Here is a 21,273-nt window from a genome sequence, read left to right as displayed (position 1 = left end):
ATTGAGAGAAGGTCCTCTACCTGGCCGAGTTTGGAGCTCAGGCAGTGTTTTCTACAGTCATTGGCTAGATGACACAACACATTGGCCGCAAAAAAAAAAAGGAGCTATTAACCCTTTTTCGGGCCGTGAAACACATATGTGCAAGAGGACTTAGCTATGGTTGTGTGACTCCTGTACTCTGGATGTAGGTTACCCGTAGTTGGCGGTGGCCAAAATCAGCTATAAAAATGGATTACAATATCCGCTTTTCATGACAAATTTGCATCAGTCTGGCATCCGTATTTCCCTGATCTGGAAATAGCAAAGGGCGTTGTCAGCTCACCTGGATGCAGCAGGTAATCAAGTGGATAGCTCGAGCACGGATCCCACCAGCTTCAATGGAGTATGCCACACAAATCCGGCTTCAAGAGCAATCGTCCACTCCCAGGATATCGTAATATATTTGAATTCTTTATTGCAAAAATACCATGCAGATACAAAAAATAAAAAACAAACGTAGGACATGGAAGGCAAGTTGAGTCGGGATAAACGCCGTTTTGTATCTGCATGGTATTTTCCAATAAAGAATTCAAATATTTTACGATATCCTGGGAGTGGACGATTGCTCTTGAAGCCAGATTTGTTCGTTTGTATTTCCCTGATCCTTAAAAATGGCTGTGATTAGGACATGTTCTACTTTTTAATGGATTGGTCACCTGGTCTTTTAAAATAACAGGCAATTTTCTGTTTTCCACCTACCCTGACTTTCAGTTTGTTAGACTATTCTCTGCCTGACACAATGGGGCACATTTACTAAGGGTCCGAACCGCTCTTGTTCGTCGGGTTTCCCGAAAATTACCGGTTTGCGCCAAATTGCCCCGGATTTTTGGCGCACATGATCGGATTGTGGCGCATCGGCGCCGGCATGCATGCGACGGAAATGGGGGGAATGGCCGTCGGAGAACCGGACGTATTCGGATAAACCGCGCTTACATGCACCAGGAATAGGTTGGTGAACTCCAGCAAACCTCAGCGGACCTCGGTGCAGCAGTGACACCTGGAGGACATTGGGCGCACGACCTTAGTGAATCGCCGGAAGACTCGAATCCTCAAAGGAGAACGTGCCGCTGGATTGCGACAGGACCGGGTAAGTAAATGAGCCCCAATGTTTTGCACTTACATTACCTGGCCAGCTGTCACCTACACTGGGAAATTGTAGAGAAGATTTGCCATTCTGAGCAGAGGATGGGGAAGACTGAAGATAAATGAATACAGGATACTGTATTATTCAAGATTTAAAGGGGTTAGCCACATTTCAATAAATCTCTTCCATTAGACATGAAAAGGGGAGGGGAGAGCAGAAATAGTCCTATTCTCCTGCTGCAGCCCATCCTATTCTTCAGTTCTTACACATATAAACATAGATCCACAGAGAGTCTACAAAGAGAAAGTAAGTAGCAGGACCACTGAATCGCTTGATCAACATCTCAAGGCTCTTATATTTGATACCATGGTATCATACCATAGTATAAGATACATTGTACTCCTTTTTCCTTAATGACAATTTCCTATATGTCCTGTGTATTGTAAGCCCCTCTAGAAGTGTAGTATATCATATACTGGACATATGGAGAAGCAACACTGGTCACGGAAAGTCACATGGCATAAGAACCAATGGGAGCAGTGGAGAGTACATTTTTTTAAGTTTAATTTTCCTTTTAAATATCCTTACAATATGTTACATTATGGCATAAAATAATAAAATTATATCTGATAACATCTCAGAAAACTCTTTATTTAATATATGAAATGAAACAGACTCACTCATATAGTGCCAGTATTACGGGATACAACTTCACTAGGCTCAGTGAAACCCAATATGAAATGTTTAAATTTGTCCTGCGCTTCCTGTCCTCCTGTTATTACAGAGAGGAACACATGGCACAGACTGTAACCCATTGCTACTGGACATTCTGATGATACATTTCCGTGAGGATTTGCATGGTATTTACCTAGGAAGTAAAGATTGGATGTGACATGAGAAGCAAAAGTAATCCGTTTTATATCACAATAGTTACTCTTTATGTACTGTGTCGGGGGTATGTAAATATTGTCCCTGTCACTTGACAATTCTGTACTTGTTGGAGAAACTATACAGTGTTACATGAAGCAATTGCAACTTCGCACAGGTTTTGAAGCTGCTTGTTTAGTAGAAGTCCAACGCCTGGGACTCCCAAAGATCATGAGAACAGGATTCTGTGTGACCCCCGATTCCCCCACAACACAAAGAGAAGTATTGGCCCACCATGCACGCTGACTCTTTCATCTAGAGACCAACCAAATCAACCACTCAACTTCTACTCCGCAGGAAATAGATATAGATGACCTATCCTCGTGTAATATATCACCACTTTCAGATTGTTTGGAGTGCTGGGTGTTGAGCCCCCACCAGTTACCATTTCGGAGCTACAACTACATAGTGGAGGGAGCTATCGAGTTGTTGCGGTGTCGTGGTACTGTGGTTCCACACCTATTGTAGAAAATGGGAGGAGAACTAGACCAAACCATCTGTTCCTGCCTCTTTCCATTATGTCGATGCAGCATCGGCAGCTGTCTGTAACAGTTGATTCCACTGATTGATATGGATGATATAACCAAGGCATAGGTCCTTATTATTTATTACCCGAAAAACCCCTTAAAGAGAAACTTGTAGTATAAAGTGATGTAAGAACGCATTTAGTGTGGATGGGGGTTCTGACAAGTCATCACTGTCTACCACAATTAAATCATTGTACAAGTTGAACTCCAATAATAGACATGTGGGACATATGTACTTTTTGAGAACATATTCATATTCAATTCAGCTTCTTCAGCCATTGCAGTCCTGTGACATTTGTGTGCAGTTGCATGGTTTTACGGTTCTTGGCAATATACAATACCTCATGTCACTCAGTCCTATACTGTTATGTTACACCAATTATAGTAACAAATAACATAGGTCTCGGTGTCTACGTTTACAATTCCTTTAAAAGGGATTTTCTAGCCAAGTAAAATAATGCATAAAATCCAAAAAATGAAGCAGCACTCCAAATCCAAGCAGGTAAAAGTGAAGAGTTTATTCCAAAACTGGCAACGTTTCGGTGTGGTTTGAGAAAGGTGGTAACAAGCCGAAACGTTGCCAGTTTTGGAATATTTGCCAGTTTATTATTTTACTTTAGGGGTACAATAAGAGTGGGAGCTGTGTGTAGCAATTCCACAGAAAAACAGAAGGGGAGGGCCCTACCTGTGATTGGAGAAGTGTGAAAGTTTACCAGAACCCCAGAATAATAATTTGAGCAGAAGAATGCATTTACACATTTGGCATACGCTAAATGTTTGATTCCTAGTACTCAAATTACAAGACTAATTCTAGATTGTGATTGGAGATGAGTGGACCCAAACTTTCCATTTGGGTTTGAGGTTCGGGTAAATCCCATACGTCCCCGACATATTGCTAGATTGGTGGCCTACACCTCAGGCCAATCATAGCCATAGCTAGTTGGCCAGGGGCATCAATTTGCTTGATTTACTGTTTGGCCGCCAATCCAGCAATATGTCTGGGACACACCTGAACCCAAATGTAATATTCTGGTCCGTTCATCTCTATTCAGTTTTGAATTTATAAATGCTTCCTCCACACTACCTCACTTATAATTATCAAGAGTAACTTGATGTTCTAAATGGATTCCTTTCTCTAGCACTTTCTTCTTTCTTTTCTTCTTAATGAGCATAGTGAAGTAACCGTCTGGATGTGTTTCTCAGAACCACTTATGACTGCTGACAATAGCTTATAGAAGTCGCCTCTCAGCTATTACTCATGGGCTACCCCCCTAGCTTTGCCACTAGTTAGAAGTTTATTCGATCAGTACAATGGGAAAAAAAATACACAATTCATAAAAATAACGTGCATTGTTGTTAAATGAAGTTTTACCTTTGATGGGCTCCGAGGTGAAGACGACCGTCTGCCAATCTAAAGAGAAAAGAAGGCTTATCTTGTTATTATGTAAAATATATTTCTCTGGAAGGATCCAGCACTATACCAGAAAGACCAGAAAACTTATTCACCTTTTACAACAAATTTGTTACTAGATGAAAAATTGTTGTTATACAACAATGTGATTAGAAAAAATTACCTTAATGGAACCGCTGGAGTTCACCTCCTCCATCTCGGTGTATGTGAGTGCTATTCTTGCGACACAAATTCTTTTTTAAATTCCGCGGTTTTTCTGAATCTGTCGGGTTTTCCGATGGCCACGCCCCCGATTTCTGTTGCGTGAAAGCCGGCGCCGATGCGCCACAATCCGATCGTGTGCACCAAAATCCCTGGGCAATTTGGAAAAATTTGGGGAAACCCGACGAAAATGCGCAATTCGGACCCTTAGTAAATGAGCCCCATTATATACTAACATAATCTTACGTACCATCGGGACCCTACCTACCTTGCAACATAGAGGTATAGTCACCAAGGGCCAGCAAACTCACATGGTAGGTAGGGTCCCGATGGCAGGTAAGGTCATAGAAGTATAGTCACTGAGGGCCAGGGATGGACCAGCCAGTAGAAGAGTTGAGCCTCTTGACTTAGAGATCACCACCCACAGCAAGATGAAGGTCAGCATCAGGGATGCAGTCAGATGCTGTAGAGCAGGACCTGATCCTTAAAGATTGTGGGCCTCATTTACTAATGGTCTGCGGACCCGACGATTTCCATTTGTGATGCATTTAGTAGGGGATTTTGGCGCATCTGCGCTGGCAATACTGCACACCAATATACAGGGATAAAAGTCACAGGAAGTTTCAGGAATAATAGAGTCGTATTTGAATGTATATGCAGTTGTGTTCACTCATTTTAGTTCACCTCTATAGAACTGAAACACATCTGACAGTCCCATATTGGAGTAGTAGGTATACACTCCTTTAATTGAGTGCATGAGGACCTTACCTCAAGTGATAAATAGGGGTCACAGATGTGGTACCCTCCAGTGATCAGATACCTATCCGTTATCCTGTGGCTAGCAAGTGTTATTTCTGGGACACCCCCTGCAAGCTCTGTGCTGACACACTATTTAGTTGGAAATGTATACAGTACATTTCATTTTAGCAATTTCTTTTTCCACCACTATTTTAGAATTAGAATACTTATCTCTAGAGAATCCCACGATACAATCACACAAAGCCAGCCCTTTAATTTATGTTTAATTCACATTTATTGAAAGAAACAACATAGACATGAATAAAGTAGACTAAGAAAGAATAAAGGGTGGCCACGCAGGACCTCAACGTATGAGCACAACATCATCAACGTATCACAAAGAAATAGAGTATAGGAATGGACTATAATGATATGTGAAAATTGTAATAAAAATGCCCTGCACCCGTTTTGCTGATACATCAAGAAACAATGTCAGACAGGGGGAGACAAACGTAACAGAACAAGACAAACCAGACAAAGACAAGGGGCAGGGGGGAGGGATCTCTGCCACTTGAAGGGATGCCTCCGTTTCAGGGAGAGAGACATCTAGGGCTTCTGATTTGGAAAGGTTAACTTTAAAGTTGCTAAGGAGGCCGAAAGGGGTGAATTCCACAAGGATGGATGGAAAGGAGACCCAGGGCTGTGATACATACAGTAACAGGTCGTCTGCATATATGGCAGCCTGGTAATGTTTAGACCCCATCTGGAGACCGTGCACACTGGGGTTTCCCAACAGGGCCACGGCTAGGTGTTCCATTACAATAATGTAGAGGAGCAGAGAGAGGGGGCAACCCTGGCGGGTTCCAATCTTAATTTGGAACAGTGTGGAGGAGATCCCGTTAGTTTTGACTTGGGCCAAAGGGGATGAATAAAGAGCTTTAATCATTCCCAGGAACCGGGGCCCCACTCCCAATTGATTCAGGGCTGCCCAGAGGAAACCCCAGTGCACACGGTCGAAAGCCTTTTCAGCATCCACCGAGAGCAAACAAAGTGGTTGCCTCGTGGACTTGGCCCGAGAAATCAACAGCAGAGTCTTGTTATTGTTGTCCCGGGCCTCCCTTCCTCGCAGAAAGCCCTGCCCCGTGGATGACCAATGGCGGGATGGAGCCAACCGATTAGCCAAGAGCTTTGAGTATAGCTTGACGTTCACATTAATTAAATAGATAGGGCGATAGCTGCCACATACTATATGATCTTTCCCTGGTTTGGGGATAACTGATATAGTGGCCTTAAGGGACTGTCATGTGAAGGGTGTACGTGAGGAGAGCCCGTTAAAAACCCTGGTGGGAAGCCCTTTAACTTAAATCCCTACTTCCACTGTATTATTGTATTGCTGTTCTGGCATTGCTACTCATTTATTTGATAGAGGCTTAATCTAAGTAAATGTACAGTAATGAAATGCTTGTGCATAAGGCAGCCAAGATTTAACAATGTACATCTGCAAAATGGCCAAATAAATCAACTAGTGATAGAAATCTAATAATAAAAAAAAACAGAGCACAAGGGTCTATGCAACCACGTTTTATAAACAGTCCAACAAATGTCCATTATGATGCGGAACACTATGCAGAAGCGGATGTCATAAGTCTTTACAATTACTGCAAAATATACATAGGGTGATCGTCTAATGGAGCTTCTGCCCTCAAAGTTAGCTCTACCTGCAGTAAATCTATATGACATACATATAATAAGCAGAGAGTGTGCTGAGCTCTTCTCTTATATTAGCATTTTGTCTCATTTTGTCTGACGCTTCTGGTAAAACTGAGAGAGTTCTTTGTCAGTTTTCACACAAGTAGAACACAGGCAACATGTACTGGAACCTGTGATTTCCTTGTCACAGTTTCTAAAGCATAAGCACCATCTACTCCCAAACGCTTGATTTGTTCTCCGGGATGTAACATATATTCACTAAAAGGAACACAAAGGAAGAACTGAAGATAGAGGAAAGAAATATGTACAAACATCTACAATATGGATTATGTGATATGGACATATGGTCAATATACAGTACCATGTACAACTAACAAAACTCTAAACTTAATGCAAATTTCCATGTATGTCCCTGTGTAAATCATCGTATTTCAGATCATTTGCATATGATTTTTAATGAAGCATTGTCAGTAAATAACTTTGTTTTGAACCATGTGCTATCCATTGAAACAATGGGGGAATTCATTAAGACTGGTGTGAAGTACGCTAGTTTTAACCCCTTAAGGATGGAGGGTTTTTTATAGCTAATTTCTCGCTCATAACTTTTTTACGTGACAAATCTGCAGAGACCAGACAGCCTCGGGTCTGCCGAAGACCTGAGGCTGTTATGGCAACCGATCGCCATCCCCCAATGACATTTGGGGAAACAACGGTCGGAACCAAGTTGGCCACACTGGCGGCTTTGCTGGCAGCATTGGAAGGGTTAATACACTCGATCGGTGCTAGAACCGACCGAGGGTATTAGACGTGGGCGTTTTCTGCAATATGCAGCCTGCGGGCCAGCATGAAGGGGTTAATTTCTGCCACTTCTTGCGTTTTGAAGCCTGTATTCACGGAAAGGCTCCAGCCTCTTAGTCAATATGGATGCAAATTCCACCAGTGGCAACCTGTACACCAGAGCGAAACTGGCAGAGTTTTCTACTATAATCTCTACCGGTTTTCATGCCCCCAGCCTGTCCTCCACCCAACCCAACTATAGTTGCCTGTGGGTCTGACAAGCCAGAAAACTGACAGTGAAGGGGAGATTCACTGGTTTCTCCTACAGAAAACTGTCAGAGAAGCCATCTCCTCCAATGTATTTCTATAGGCTTATAGACATGAACATGGATTATTTCATAGCTCCAGGCCATAATTCCAGGCATGTGGAGCAATAGGACCTGGTCTGAGTTTTAGAGTTTAGGCAGTCAGCTCACTTGCCTAAGCTGTAAAACTCAGACCACGTCCGATTACTGCACACGTTTCAGCCTGGGCCATAATTTCTACTGTTATGTGATCTGCACGTGATCAGACTTCAAACACCGATGACACATGAGTCTGTGGTTTGAAATCTGAGAATGCAAACCCCATGTGCAGGAGGAATTAGTTGTAAAGATAGAGCTTAACCATAGAACAAAAAAAATTCCATTGTAGGGGGCTTTTTAATGATGCTTAAAACTCAGACTCTGTACAGTATTGCTTGTCCAACGCAATGAAGACCGACAATATTGAAAGCATTTTTTTTATTTAATTAAGGCCTATATCTGCCATAAAATTTAATGTGACAACATATACTAATGACATGAGTGACCATTCAAATGTTGAGTTCCCAATAGTCTGAGACAACACATGACCCTTTCGCTGCTTTCCGTTTTCACATTAGGCCAAATGGTCACGTAACCTGTCATATAATTACACCAAAACAGCACTGACGCAGTATGGAGCAGTTTGCACATGGCTCTATACACTGGGGATTTCCACCAGCTGAACAACTAATTAGTGGGTTGATGCGTGGCAGACCCTATCCGACCACATATTGATAGACAAATTCTTTTAACCCTTCCCGCCGCAGCCCTTTTTTGTTTTTGTGTTTTCATTTCTCACTCCCCACCTTCAAAAATCTAAAACTTTTTTACTTTCCCATGTACAGAGCTGTGTGATGGCTTTTTTTTTCTGTGTAACAAATTGCACTTCATAGTGATGGTATATTATATTCCATGCTGTGTAGTGGGAAGCGGAAAAAAAATCCAAGGGCAGTGAAATTGGTGAAAAGACGCATTTGCAATGTTTTCTTGTGGGCTGGGATTTTAGGGATTTCACTGTATGACAAGTCCAATTTATTCTTTGGGTGGGTACGATTACGGGGATATCAAATTTATATAGGTTTTTATAATGTTTTCATACATTTACTAAATTAAAACCTCGTGTACAAAAAAAAAAATATTTTGCCACCTTCTGACGCCATTAACTTTTTTACACTTTGGTGTACAGAGCTGTGGGTGGTGTTGAATTTTGATGACGTTTGCAATGCTACCATTTTTAGGACTGTATGACCTTTTGATAGAATTTATATTTATTAAAATGGCAAAAAAGTTCTATTTTCGACTTTGGCCGCTATTTTCCGCTATGGATGAAAAAAAAATGCAGTAAGCCATGTTTTTCCATACTGCTTCCTCTTGCAGACTGATATGCTCAGCAGAAGTCATAATAGCCTATGGGGAATAGATTCAACTGTACTGCATCCATCCCCAGCCTCCACTGAGTTTACCATGTGGGAAGACCCCAGTGATGCAACGAGGCAGTGATCATCCATTTAAAAAAAAAAAAATACCACTTCCTTTTTACTTATATTAACTATTAATAATTGATGGGAAATATATGTGTCTTTGCAACTCTGCTTCTTTACTTGGAAAACAAGTAAATTTTTTTTAATGTAAATGATCTGCAAGTGCTCTGTCGGGGCTTTGGCTAGGTCATACCCCTAACAGCACTTCTACTATGCCTCCCTGAAGAAAATCTTGTGTTTGTACAGAGTATTAGCTGTCTGCAGTTGAGATTTCTGGCAGAAAGGCAGGGGAGAAGCAAGGTGGAGAAGAGCTTGTGAGGGGCATGTAATAGTTAGAGCCCCTGAAGTATCTACCCTGCAGTATTAACAGTTAATCTACTACAAAGAAGGTGGTAGATTTCCTTTAAGGATAGTTATGTCACTAAAAAGACACAGAAAACATTGGCAACAGTCAGTGATTCTATTGACTCCTCCTCTTGTTTTCAAAGCATTCTAATACAAAGTAAGAAAGTATTCAACTGTATGCGCATAAATAGTGTTACATTGTGGCCTTTTGTTGTAAGGATACTTGAGGCATAATGATGAGCAGACACAGGGGGATTTGTCTTCAAATCAGTGCTTGCAAATCCAAAGACCCAAAAAATAATGGCCGTGCGCATGCGCCACCACCAATTAGATGCCCCTGGCGGCTTTGCCAACTGCATATAAGGAAAATCACCTGCACAGATTCCAGGTGTTACCCATGCACATTCAGCCACTGAAGTCCATGTTCTTGTCCAGGAACCCAAACCTGCAATATTCAGTACTGATCCATTCAACACTAATAAGGAATCCTCATTGCGTATCCTTACAACAGAGAGATAAAAATTCTGTGAGAGGGATGGCATTCTGGTAAAGACAGGATGTGGACAGGGAAAGGAGTTCCTGTCTGCTTAGACTGAGATCTAAAAAAGAGCTTTCAGTCAAAAGAAAGAGGCGGGGTTCACCAACAGCCTGGAGAAAACATGACTCTTCCTTTCAGAACTGACTCTTTGCTACTCATTTGCATATTAGGAACAGAGCCTCAGTGGCAGATAATTATAGGTAATATGGGGAGGACCATAAAACTCTTCACTAGCAGGTGGGGTAAAAATCTGGTGACAGGTCATCTTTTATGTAGCCTAAGCTTCTAACGAACTGTGTATCTATAATAATAACTATTGTAATTAATTAATAATATCTATTTAGCACTAGCCTATTTAATAGCATAAATCAATGTGATGACTATGACATAGTTTGCCACCAAGTAGTAAACTTTTATTTAATTTTGAATCCATTGATACAAAAATTATATATATAAAAAAAAATTTACAAAAATTGAAATAATTTAGTAGATATTCCATACAGCCAGCACATTGTCACATTTGTTTCAGCTAGAAAATAAAAAGTGATTCAACACAATAAAAAAAATGTTCAAAGTCTTTGAAATAACCCTTGATCATCATATATTAAGAGATGTCATTTCACAGCTATCGACACAACGATTTCCAGCCTCTTGTAGATACCTAATGGTGGAGAGTCACCATGGAAACACCTCTATAACTACATGTTTTGCCATGGCAACCAGGCCTCCCCGGAATATTAATGAATGCCTATGGCAACAGGAAGTAAGTGCAGGGATATCAAGGGACCTCGAATCTCATATATCATTTATAAAACATTGCTATTAAGGCAGTTAAACATATCTGAAATGTTATTAAGACTAACAACGCATTGTACATGGTCAGGTAAGAACAGACTTAGGAGGGAGGTGGATCTTGCAGCTGATATGTGATTATCGGCAGCACTTCTGTATTATATGGCCTTATCAATAAGCACAAATATATGGGATATTTGGGAATGCATAGTAACGTGTACCTTTAACCATAATTTTAGAAATCAACCAAATCACAACACTGGCAATGGATGTCTTCAGCAATACTTATTTGTATTTTGGTGCATTGGCAGCAATATGAGAGAAACTAGCCAAGAAACACGTATCACATATAACCACATTTGTAGGTAAAAATCAGATAACTGAAAGTGTCATTAAACATTTGAAGACATTTTTTGTTTATTTTAGAAATTAATAGAGTAAGAAATAACAGCAACCTTCACTGTGTCTTTTTTCTGCTTCTTTCTCCTGTAGTCAGGGTCAGGCTGAGAGGTTGTGGATCCTCTGAACCACTGCGGACGATGACACAAGCCACTACCTGGGACTGGAGTCTTAGTGGCACCAGATTTTCACCAGAGCCCGCCGCAAAGCGGGTTGGACTTGCTGCGGCGTGGTACCACCAGGTCGTTCCACAGGCGTGACCGGTCCACAGTGGCAGCCAAGGACAAGATATAGAAACGGCAGGAAATCTCGTAGTCGGGGACAGGCAGGAGGTCAGGACGGGTAGCACAGGTACGGAGTCAGAGTCGTAGCAACAGGTCAGGGCAGGTATGTGGCGCTGGGTCTGAGGGGAGCGAGGGGTACTGGTGAGCCCCCGACCCGAGATATGGGTCATGGGACCACCCGTGACAGACAGCAGTGTATATGAAAGCATTCTGAGGTCTGTCCACTTCAGACAGATGTTAATGAGGTTAAAGACTAACTGTTTCAATAGCTAGAAAATATTCCCTTGATTCAGCTCTTTGCGGAGATCAGGCTGTAACGGGACATTCTGTAATGTCCTGTTGAATGGGTTGTCCACTTTTAGCAAATAATTTATATGGTTTGTGAAAGGAAAAGTTACACGATTTTCAAATATACTTTCTGTATCAATGCCTAACGATTTTCTAGATCACTGCTTGCTGTCATTCTATAGAAAGCTTTGTGTTTACTTCCAGTGGACAGCAAGCAGAGAGGTTGATAAAGAAAATATATTGGAAAATAACTTTAATTGCATAAAACAGTATGAATTATCTGAGCGGAGTGAACTACCAGCATTTAGGGTCACTAACAGTCCAAGAAAATCTACACTTTTTTATTGGGACGGAATGAGCCAAACTTGCAGGATTTATTACAAAAAAATTGGAATATCCGTCATCTTTAGAATGGGTTTTTACATGACAAATTATTTGCAGGATTTGGGCTATGAATTGTGCAACAATATATTGCACGAAAACACAGTACAATGCAAATGAGTGAAGCTTTATCAAACCCAATTGCAATAAAGTGTAATAATAATAAACCTACACAAGATCGTGACATTGGGGGTCATTTACTAAGAGCCCGATTCGCGTTTTCCCGACGTGTTACCCGAATATTTTCGATTTGCGACGATTTTCCATGAATTGGCCCGGGTTTTTGGCGCACGCGATCGGATTGTGGCGCATCGGCGCTGGCATGCACGCGACGGAAATCGGGGGGCCTGGCCGAACAAAAACCCGACGGATTCGGAAAAACCGCCGCATTTAAAACAAAAAAATTGGTCGCACGGGCCATACTCACATGCACCAGGAAGAGATCAGTGTACTCCGACGCAACTCGGCGGACCAGCGACACCTGGTGGACATCGGGCGCAGGACCTTCATGAATCGCCGGAAGACCCGAACGCTCGTCCGAGAAGCCGCCGCTGGAACGCGAATGGACCGGGTAAGTAAATGTGCCCCATTGTCTATTTACATGTTGCGTGATATCTGCATCTCATCACAAAGTAGATGTGCAACTACAAAGTGTTGTTACCTCTGACAACACGCTGAATTGTAACTGGTTGAACGGTGCTCTACGGCTGGACTGCACAACTATCTGCAAACTTTGCTCTGAACCAGGATTTATGCTCTCATTCTCAGAGCTCTGCCCTTCTCATCTAGAGCAGACTCCTTACTCTTATGAATGTCCTGTGTTTGCTATTCTCATTGCTGGTTAAAAATGTGATGTACTTTGCTTGCTATACGTCTGTTCTTCTGGGGTTTTTTTTAGCATTTTGCTTACATTCTTGACGATTCTGTACACTATCTTAGTTGTGACCCGAATTGTCGACCTCCACTTTGTTCATCTTGTTACATATCAATACTTTGGTGCAGGGAGGGACAGTCTTCAGGTTGGCCCTTATCGTGTAGGATACGCAGAGGCACGCAGGCTGGGCTGTTGGGGGCTTGAGTTTTAGGTTTCCCTGTCCTGTCTGTTGTCCATAAGTTTATACTTGTATAAAAACTTTAATGCTGTCATATAAGAGGATTAAATAGGGAGGAATATCATCAGTAAGACTATTTGTAACCAATGATAAGAAGGTTTGAAGCCACATATGAAAATAGAGAAACATACCGCATCCATTTGTACTATTAAAAAAAGGTGATATATAAGAAAATCTTATAGATTATAAATTAGAATACATCCATTGGCACATGAACCATGAACATATTAGGAGTGGGACAGCTCTGAAGAAACTAGATAGATATTTTTAAAACTAATCTTGCCAGCACATCTGTTTCCTCTCAATAATTAAAAGGGTCCTGTGATGTCAATCACCTCTTTATTTAGATGTGTCTCCATATATCTGCATCAGCCTATAAGTGCTCTTAGCATCCCACCGTGAAAAGTAATTATCAGCAGGTGGAAACTAGGAGCAGTAGTAAAAATGGTAATTTTAATTTCCATAAAAGCTACAATTTCATGGTCACGTTTCTGGGAGGATGGGGGACATTTTTAGCAATCTTACATACCTGTATATTTAGAGCACAAAATTAAAAAAAATATGGTTGTTAGTCTTAAAAGGAATTGGTCACATGGAAATGCAGGGCAATCTGTAGGCAGCACACTATAGAGAAGAAGTAAGCAGATATATATTCTATGTTATAGGGCAGTAGGAATTGAGCAGAATGTACATAGTGTCCTATCTGCAGGCAGCATGTTATAGACGAGGAGGAGCTGAGCAGATTATACATAGTGTTCGATCTGCAGGCAGCATGTTATAGACGAGGAGGAGCTGAGCAGATTATACATAGTGTTCGATCTGCAGGCAGCATGTTATAGAGCAGGAGGAGCTGAGCAGATTATACATAGTGTTCGATCTGCAGGCAGCATGTTATAGAGCAGGAGGAGCTGAGCAGAATGTACATAGTGCCCTATCTACAGGCAGTATGTTATAGACGAGGAGGAGCTGAGCAGATTATACATAGTGTTCGATCTGCAGGCAGCATGTTATAGAGCAGGAGGAGCTGAGCAGAATGTACATAGTGCCCTATCTGCAGGCAGCATGTTATAGAGCAGGAGGAGCTGAGCAGATTGTACACAGTGTCCTATCTGCAGGCAGCATGTTATAGAGAAGGAGGAGCTGAGCAGATTGTATATAGTGTCCTATCTGCAGGCAGCATGTCTTCAAGCAGGGGAAGCAACCTCACCTACAGAGGGTGGGTTAGAAACACTCCCCAGAGCCCTTCAGTCTGATTTACATAAAATATAAAGTTTTTGTTTAGCAACAATCAGCCTTCGAATAAATTTATAAAAGGTATGCCAGTGGTCAGATTTTTAAAATGATGTGGAAGATTTCCTTTAAGTGACATGGTGTCTGCTTTATGGGATATGTATTGTCTGGTCTGAGGTCTGTATTTATTGTATGACATTTCTGCTGTAGTATGTGGTATATAAGCCTGTCTATCATTTTCTGTACACAGCTCCTATGCAGATCTATGCGACTTTAGGCAAAAACACAGGATGAGCAGATTTCCTGACACTTTTACTTGAACAGATGCTGACACATAATATCATAGTCGGGACTCGTTTTATTTTACCTGAATAAAGTATATATAGGATTTTTAGATGACGCACCTTTCATTACACTTTATATTATTTTATGAACATTATTTACCTATTTTAGGTACAGGCAGTCCCCGGGTTACATACAAGATAGTTTCTGTAGGTTTGTTCTTAAGTTGAGTTTGTATGTAAGTCGGAACTGTATATTTTATTATTGTAACTCCAGTCAAAATATTTTTTGGTCTCTGTGACAATTGAATTTTAAAAATGTTTTGTTGTCATAAGAACCAGGATTAACAATAAATCTTAATTACAGGCACCTTTGATAACTGTTATAGTAGTTTATTGTAGCATAGGACTAAAGTACAGCAAAAGTCAGCTAAAATCCAGAGGTCCGTTTGTAACGAGGGGTCGTATGTAAGTCAGGTGTTCTTAAGTAGGGGACCGCCTGTATTTTATCCAAAAGCCAGTGTAAAATCGTGGATATGACCGTTATATCGAAGGGAACTGAAATGTTTGTGTTACTGTTCCCTCAGGTACCAAAACATCATCTGTGACTTGATCAGTATTCCAAACACTTCCTCACAAAAAACTGTGATAACACATGTCTGCCCAATACACCGCCCATCCGTGCCGAGAGACAGAATCCTAAAATACTGCTTCACAACAATGAATCATTTTATTCCTTCAGTAAGGTTAATTCAATTCTCACTTCTTATCTTGCTCTTTGGCACAAGACAAGAACTGATTTTTGCCTTAGGGTAGAAGAGAAAGATACATTGTGCTGCCGAGGAGAACCTCATCAGGAAGGGTTTTCACTACATAAAAATTGAGGTTTGTTAAATAAAACAAATGGGCGCATCGTGGATCAGTTGTTTACCACTTCTATGTCAGAATGTTTCTTTTTGTGACAATCGTCAACAGCGATCATTCTTAGTCTTGTTACATTGGTACTTTGCAAGCATGCAAAAAGTATTAGGCTCCATTCACACGTCCTTGTGAGCAGTCGTGATCAGCAAAGCAGGTGGAGAAGAAGGCGGTAAGTGCTACCCATGGCTCCCCTCTCCATAGAGACCTGGGCTGACATGGTGCAAATCCGGGAAGGAATACGACCTGCCCTATCTTTTTGGTGCGTTGAGTCTCAGTGTGCTTGCATACGGAAGTGTGAATTATGGGCAAAAGTTGTTGACTGGATTACCACCCTCTGCGTTGCTAATCGAAGGTTGGTTTGATAAATGCATCAACCAACAGAGCCTAAAAGTAAGTAAAAAAAGTAACAAAAAACCAAAAGTTGCAAAAAATTGAAGTCCCACAAGGGTTGCAGAGTACCAAGTTCCTGTGGTTGCAAAACAAGACAAATTCCTCAATCCTTGACATTGGCATTTCCCTATGTTTGTGCAGTGCTGTATCTGGATCGCACAATACAAACAATTACACTTTGGTCTTGTCTGTCCTCAGAAAATTGTTCTAGATGCCTTTGAATGAACATATATAAAAGACCAAAGTTGAGATACTTGGCCATAATACACAGCACCATGTATAGTGAAAATGAAGCTCCCCTGTAGAGGAGGATCCAGGATCAGCTCATCCTGCTGGCTGTCCCAGAAGTTCCATAGAAGTCACAGGAGCCTTTGATCTGTATGTGACCTCTGCATTTTTAAAATATTTGCAAATTAATAAATTAAAGGCACGTAACTGACGTTGTTGCGCTTCAGGATGTACCTTATATACTCGAGGATAAGCCTAGTTTTTCAGCACAAAATTTGTGCTCAAAAACCCTAACTCGGCTTATACTCGAGTCAACTAAAAACAAAGACAAAACTCATCTTTCTGACGTCACCCATAGGTCCTCTTCTGTCTGAGACAGTCTGAGACAGAAGAGGACCTATGGGGGGCGTCGGAAAGATGAGTACAGTGTTATTTTTTTTCTTACTACAGGGGCTGGGTAGGCTGTATGCTACAGGGGTTGGGCAGGCTGTATGCTACAGGGGCTGGCAGACTATATACTGGGAGGCTGTAACCAATGCATTTCCCACCCTCGGCTTATACTCGAGTCAATAGGTTTTCCCAGTTTTTTTGTGTTGAAATTAGGGGTCTCGGCTTATACTCGGGTCGGCTTATACTCGAGTATATACGGTAATTTCTCTACCCCGCATGGCTTGTTTGCAGCAATGACAGAAAAGAGACTGCTTTTGGAGCCGGCTTATTGGTGAGTGCCCATTTTTTCCTTTTCATTTTGAAGAATGAAGAAATGTCCCAGGGGAATAAATACTAAAACCCCTGTATTTCAAAACAGAAGAGCAGTTTGATGAGCAGCCAAAAAATGCATCTCCAACATAATTTCTGATGTCTTTTCTACTAGCATTGTGATATCACATACCTTAAAGGGGAACACAAGTTAGGTATGGGGACCAGAGGGCTGTCCTACAGCCTGGCAGGTCTTAAGCAAGTGGTGTGTGCAAGAAATGATGAGGGAGAGACTGATGCAATGGTTTTTCCCTGGGGCAACCCCTGAGTGTCTGTAGGATTAGTCCCTGGGTGATGTAGAATGGGGAGCCCGTGGTGGTAAGCAGCCGTATCCAGGGATCAGACGGAGGCAACTTTGTGCAAATCAACTTACAGTTCTTCATTCAACAGCAGGCAACGGCCAAACAATTAACAGCAGATTTCAGCAAGCCTGTTGAGTTGGTGAGAGCTGGTTCGCAGGAAGGTTACTCTCAGCCTGGTAGGAACTGCAGACTGGGCTGGTAGGGATGGAGCCGAGTCCAGATGGGGAACTCTGCTCCGGGGCTTAAGTCTCCTGACTTGCCCTCAGGTATCAGGCAGCAGCCTGAGGTACCTCTTCTTCCTGGTAGTGGGTCTGGAGAGCAGCTCTGCAGGGAGCTGCACACTGGACCTGCTCCTCCATCTACTGACTGGAATCCAAGACCATGTGCTCCTGCCCACCAGGGGTTTATATATTCCCTGGTCAGGTGGTAGCACTCCTCCACTAAGCTTCCAGCTTGCTTTACAAGAACATCATTAGACAGTAGCATTATGCATTGTTAACCCTTGCCTTACCAGGCAGTGGCTACAGCTGCAATTACTAAGTTCTCCTAGGTAAAGCTTCTGCATGCTCAGGCTCACCAGATAGATCCTGACAAGTAGAGAGAGGGTGCTATTCGCAACAACCACCTTGCCTATGCATTGGCAGGGATGTTGCATATAGCACACATTTAAAATTCATAGGTAGGTGATTTGTGCAGAGGGCCGCAGAAACGGTAATGTGGATGAGGCCATAACAATAAATGGGGCTGTGTGCTTCCAAAATATACAGCTATAAACATTTGGACAGACAACATTTTTCTAAATGGCAAAGTTATTGCGTAAAATATGAGGAACTAAAGCATTTTTTAAACACGGTCCCTTTATTTTAGTAATTGGACAAATTAAATAATTGCAGATAGAATGTTAAATTTCTAATGAATCCTCACACCTCAACTGGATACTGATTCGCCTACAACGTGAAGAGTGTTGGGTCTCTTGGTTGGCTGTTGTTAGGGGGTTTCTCTTAACCATGAAAATATATCCTGTAATCATCCACTACTGTTGTCTTCCATAGGCGTCCATTGGCATATTCTTTAATAGGATTTACCAAACTATAAATTTTGCCACTCCTAATTTTTTAGCAATTTGTGGGATGGAGTTTTTTCTGTTTTCACAGCTTGTTTCAGCTGCATGGAGAACTCCGTTGACCACGTTTTCTTCCCAGCAAAATCTTCCAAATGCAAGCACAACAACTCAAATCAACTATAAAAGTCTTTTATCTGCTAAATGGAGATGAACATCATAAAAGGAATTGTCCACACCTGCCCATGAAACAGCCTTTGAGTCAATTGTCCAATTAACTTTTGGTCCCTTGGCACATATTAAGGAGATAAAAACTCCTAAACCCTTCATCCATTTTTAATGTGCATACCCTCGAATGAAAGCTGAAAGTCTGTACTTGATGACCATGTCCATTACATAACTATAACTTGAATATGTATCAGAAAACAGTGAATTTGTGTCTCTGTTCAAATATTTAAGGACCGTATGTTCGTGTGCATGAGGCCTAGGAAAAAATTTTTTCTATGCCTTCATACATAATACTATAGAAGTGAAAGGAGATGCAATTTTTTTTGTTATGACCGTATAAGTTTTAACCCTTTCACGAACCGTGACGTAATAGCACGTCACTGGTCGGCTGCGGGTACATGGAGAGGGCTCACGGGCTCCATAGCCGGTAAGTATTTGCTGCAAAGACTTACCGGTAACACCTGCGATTGGTGCTAGCAGCGCATTAGGCATCGGGGAGCGGCAATCCCTCGTCATGAAAGCCTCGGGTCTTCCGAAGACCCGAGGCCGTCTCGTTTTAACCCTTTTGTTACAATGTGCTATCAGCACATTGTAATGAATGAGGAGGAAAATCCCCATAAACTGCCATACATTAAGTATGGTAGTATATGGTAGGATCAATCCGACAACCTAGGGTTGAAGTACCCTAGGGAGTCTGAAAAATAGTAAAGGTAAAAATTTTTTAAAAAGTTACAAAAAAATAAATTATAATTAAAAAAAACCATAAAAATTCTAATCACCCCCCCCCTTTCCCTAGAACTGATATAAATATAAATAAACAGTAAAAATCAAACACATTAGGTATCGCTGCATCCTAAAATGCACATTCTATCAAAATATAATAACCGTTTTTACTGAATTTAACCCCCTAATGGAAAATAGTCGAAAATGGCACTTTTTTGCCATTTTGAAAAATATTTTTAAAAATCAATAAAAAGTGATCTAAAGGTCGTACAGTCCTAAAAATTGTAGCATTGAAAACTTCATCACAAGTCGCAAATAAAAGATACCACCCACAGCTCCGTACACCAAAGTTTAAAAAAGTTATTAGCGCCAGAAGATGGCAAAATAAAAAAATAAAAAAAATTCTACACAAGTTTTTAATTTTTGTATATGTATGAAAACATTAAATACAAAAATTTTTGTATCCCTGTGATCGCACCGACCCAAAGAATAAAGTAGACCTGTCATTTGTGGCGCACAGTGAAAGCCGTAAATTCCAAGCCCACAAGAAAACAGCGCAAATGCTTCTTTCACCAATTTCACTGCATTTTGAATATATTGTGCATTACTGTGAAGTGCAATATGTTACGCAGAAAACAAGCCGCAAAAGAGCTCTTTACGTGTAAAAATGAAAAAGTTATAGATTTTTGATTGTGGGGAGTGAAAAAAAAAAGAAAAAAAAAAAAAAAAGGCGGGGTCCTTAAAGGGTTAAATACAAATATCCTTGTGTTATTTTTATAGATCATCCACAGATTCTAATTAATGGACAAGCAAAAGAGGGAAGTGGAAAGTATGTGACATTAAAACACCAGTACTCTAGAGGGCTTGATACAAGCACAGCAGGAAGAAGGCACTGGCAGAATAAAATACTAATTAAGAATACATAGGCAATTTCCAATGTCCTTGCTGCTCTTCACAGCCGGCTAAGGAACACAAGATTCCAACACATTTTACAATGGAAATTTATACAAACAACTCTTTAATTAGGTTAAAAGCTTTTAGAGAAGTTTTAATTCTGTTTATACTGGGGCGTGTACTATCCTTAGCTCCCGGAGCCCGGCCAGGCTAGTACACGCCCCAGTAGCCTCTGCAGTTAATTTACATATCACTAAAAAGTTTTTAACAAGTTAGGTTCCAGAATTATTAAATTACAGATTAGGGCAGGGACAGGCAGGAGGAATCTACTATCAGATCCACTTCTGATAGTAGATTCCTCATGGTAGGTTTCATTTAACCCGTTAACGACCAGGCCCTTTTTCGTTTGGGCGTTTCCATTTTTCACTCCCCTCCTTCAAAACTCTATATATTTTTTTATTTTTTCATTTAAAGAGCTTTGTGACGGCTTGTTTTCTGCATAACAAATTGCAGTTCATAGTGACAGTATTTAATACTGCATGCCATGTACTGGGAAGTGGGGAAAAAATCCAAACGCAATGAAATTCATGAAAAAACATGCCATGTTCTTATGGGCTTTACAGCTTTCATTTTGCCCTCCAAATGACATGTCTACTTTATTCTGTGGGTCGGTGCAAACACTGGGATATCAAATTTGTATAGGTGTTATAATGTTTTCATACATTTACAAAAATTAAAATGGGGATTTTCCTCATTCATTACAATGTGCTATCAGCACCATATTCTGACATGAATAACGTTTGCATACTATGGCAGACGAAGCTGGGTAAGATGTCATATTTGGGGGGGTGAGATGACATTTTCATTGCTATTTTAGAG

The 21,273-nt window shown here is 41.1% G+C and overlaps 1 protein-coding gene across 1 annotated transcript in view; it reads right to left on the bottom strand.

The window, feature by feature from the left end:
• Nucleotides 1-21,273, bottom strand: part of ANK3 (ankyrin 3) — a 411,799-nt gene that overhangs the window by 344,926 nt on the left and 45,600 nt on the right. The window contains exon 2 of the mRNA XM_072129790.1: nucleotides 3,950-3,988. Coding sequence (XP_071985891.1) covers nucleotides 3,950-3,988 — 39 coding nt within the window. The remainder of the gene's footprint in view (nucleotides 1-3,949; nucleotides 3,989-21,273) is intronic.

This window comes from Engystomops pustulosus, chromosome 11 (genome assembly GCF_040894005.1).
Source record: "Engystomops pustulosus chromosome 11, aEngPut4.maternal, whole genome shotgun sequence".
Taxonomy (NCBI): domain Eukaryota; kingdom Metazoa; phylum Chordata; class Amphibia; order Anura; family Leptodactylidae; genus Engystomops; species Engystomops pustulosus.
This window is presented reverse-complemented; position numbering and strand designations above follow the sequence as displayed.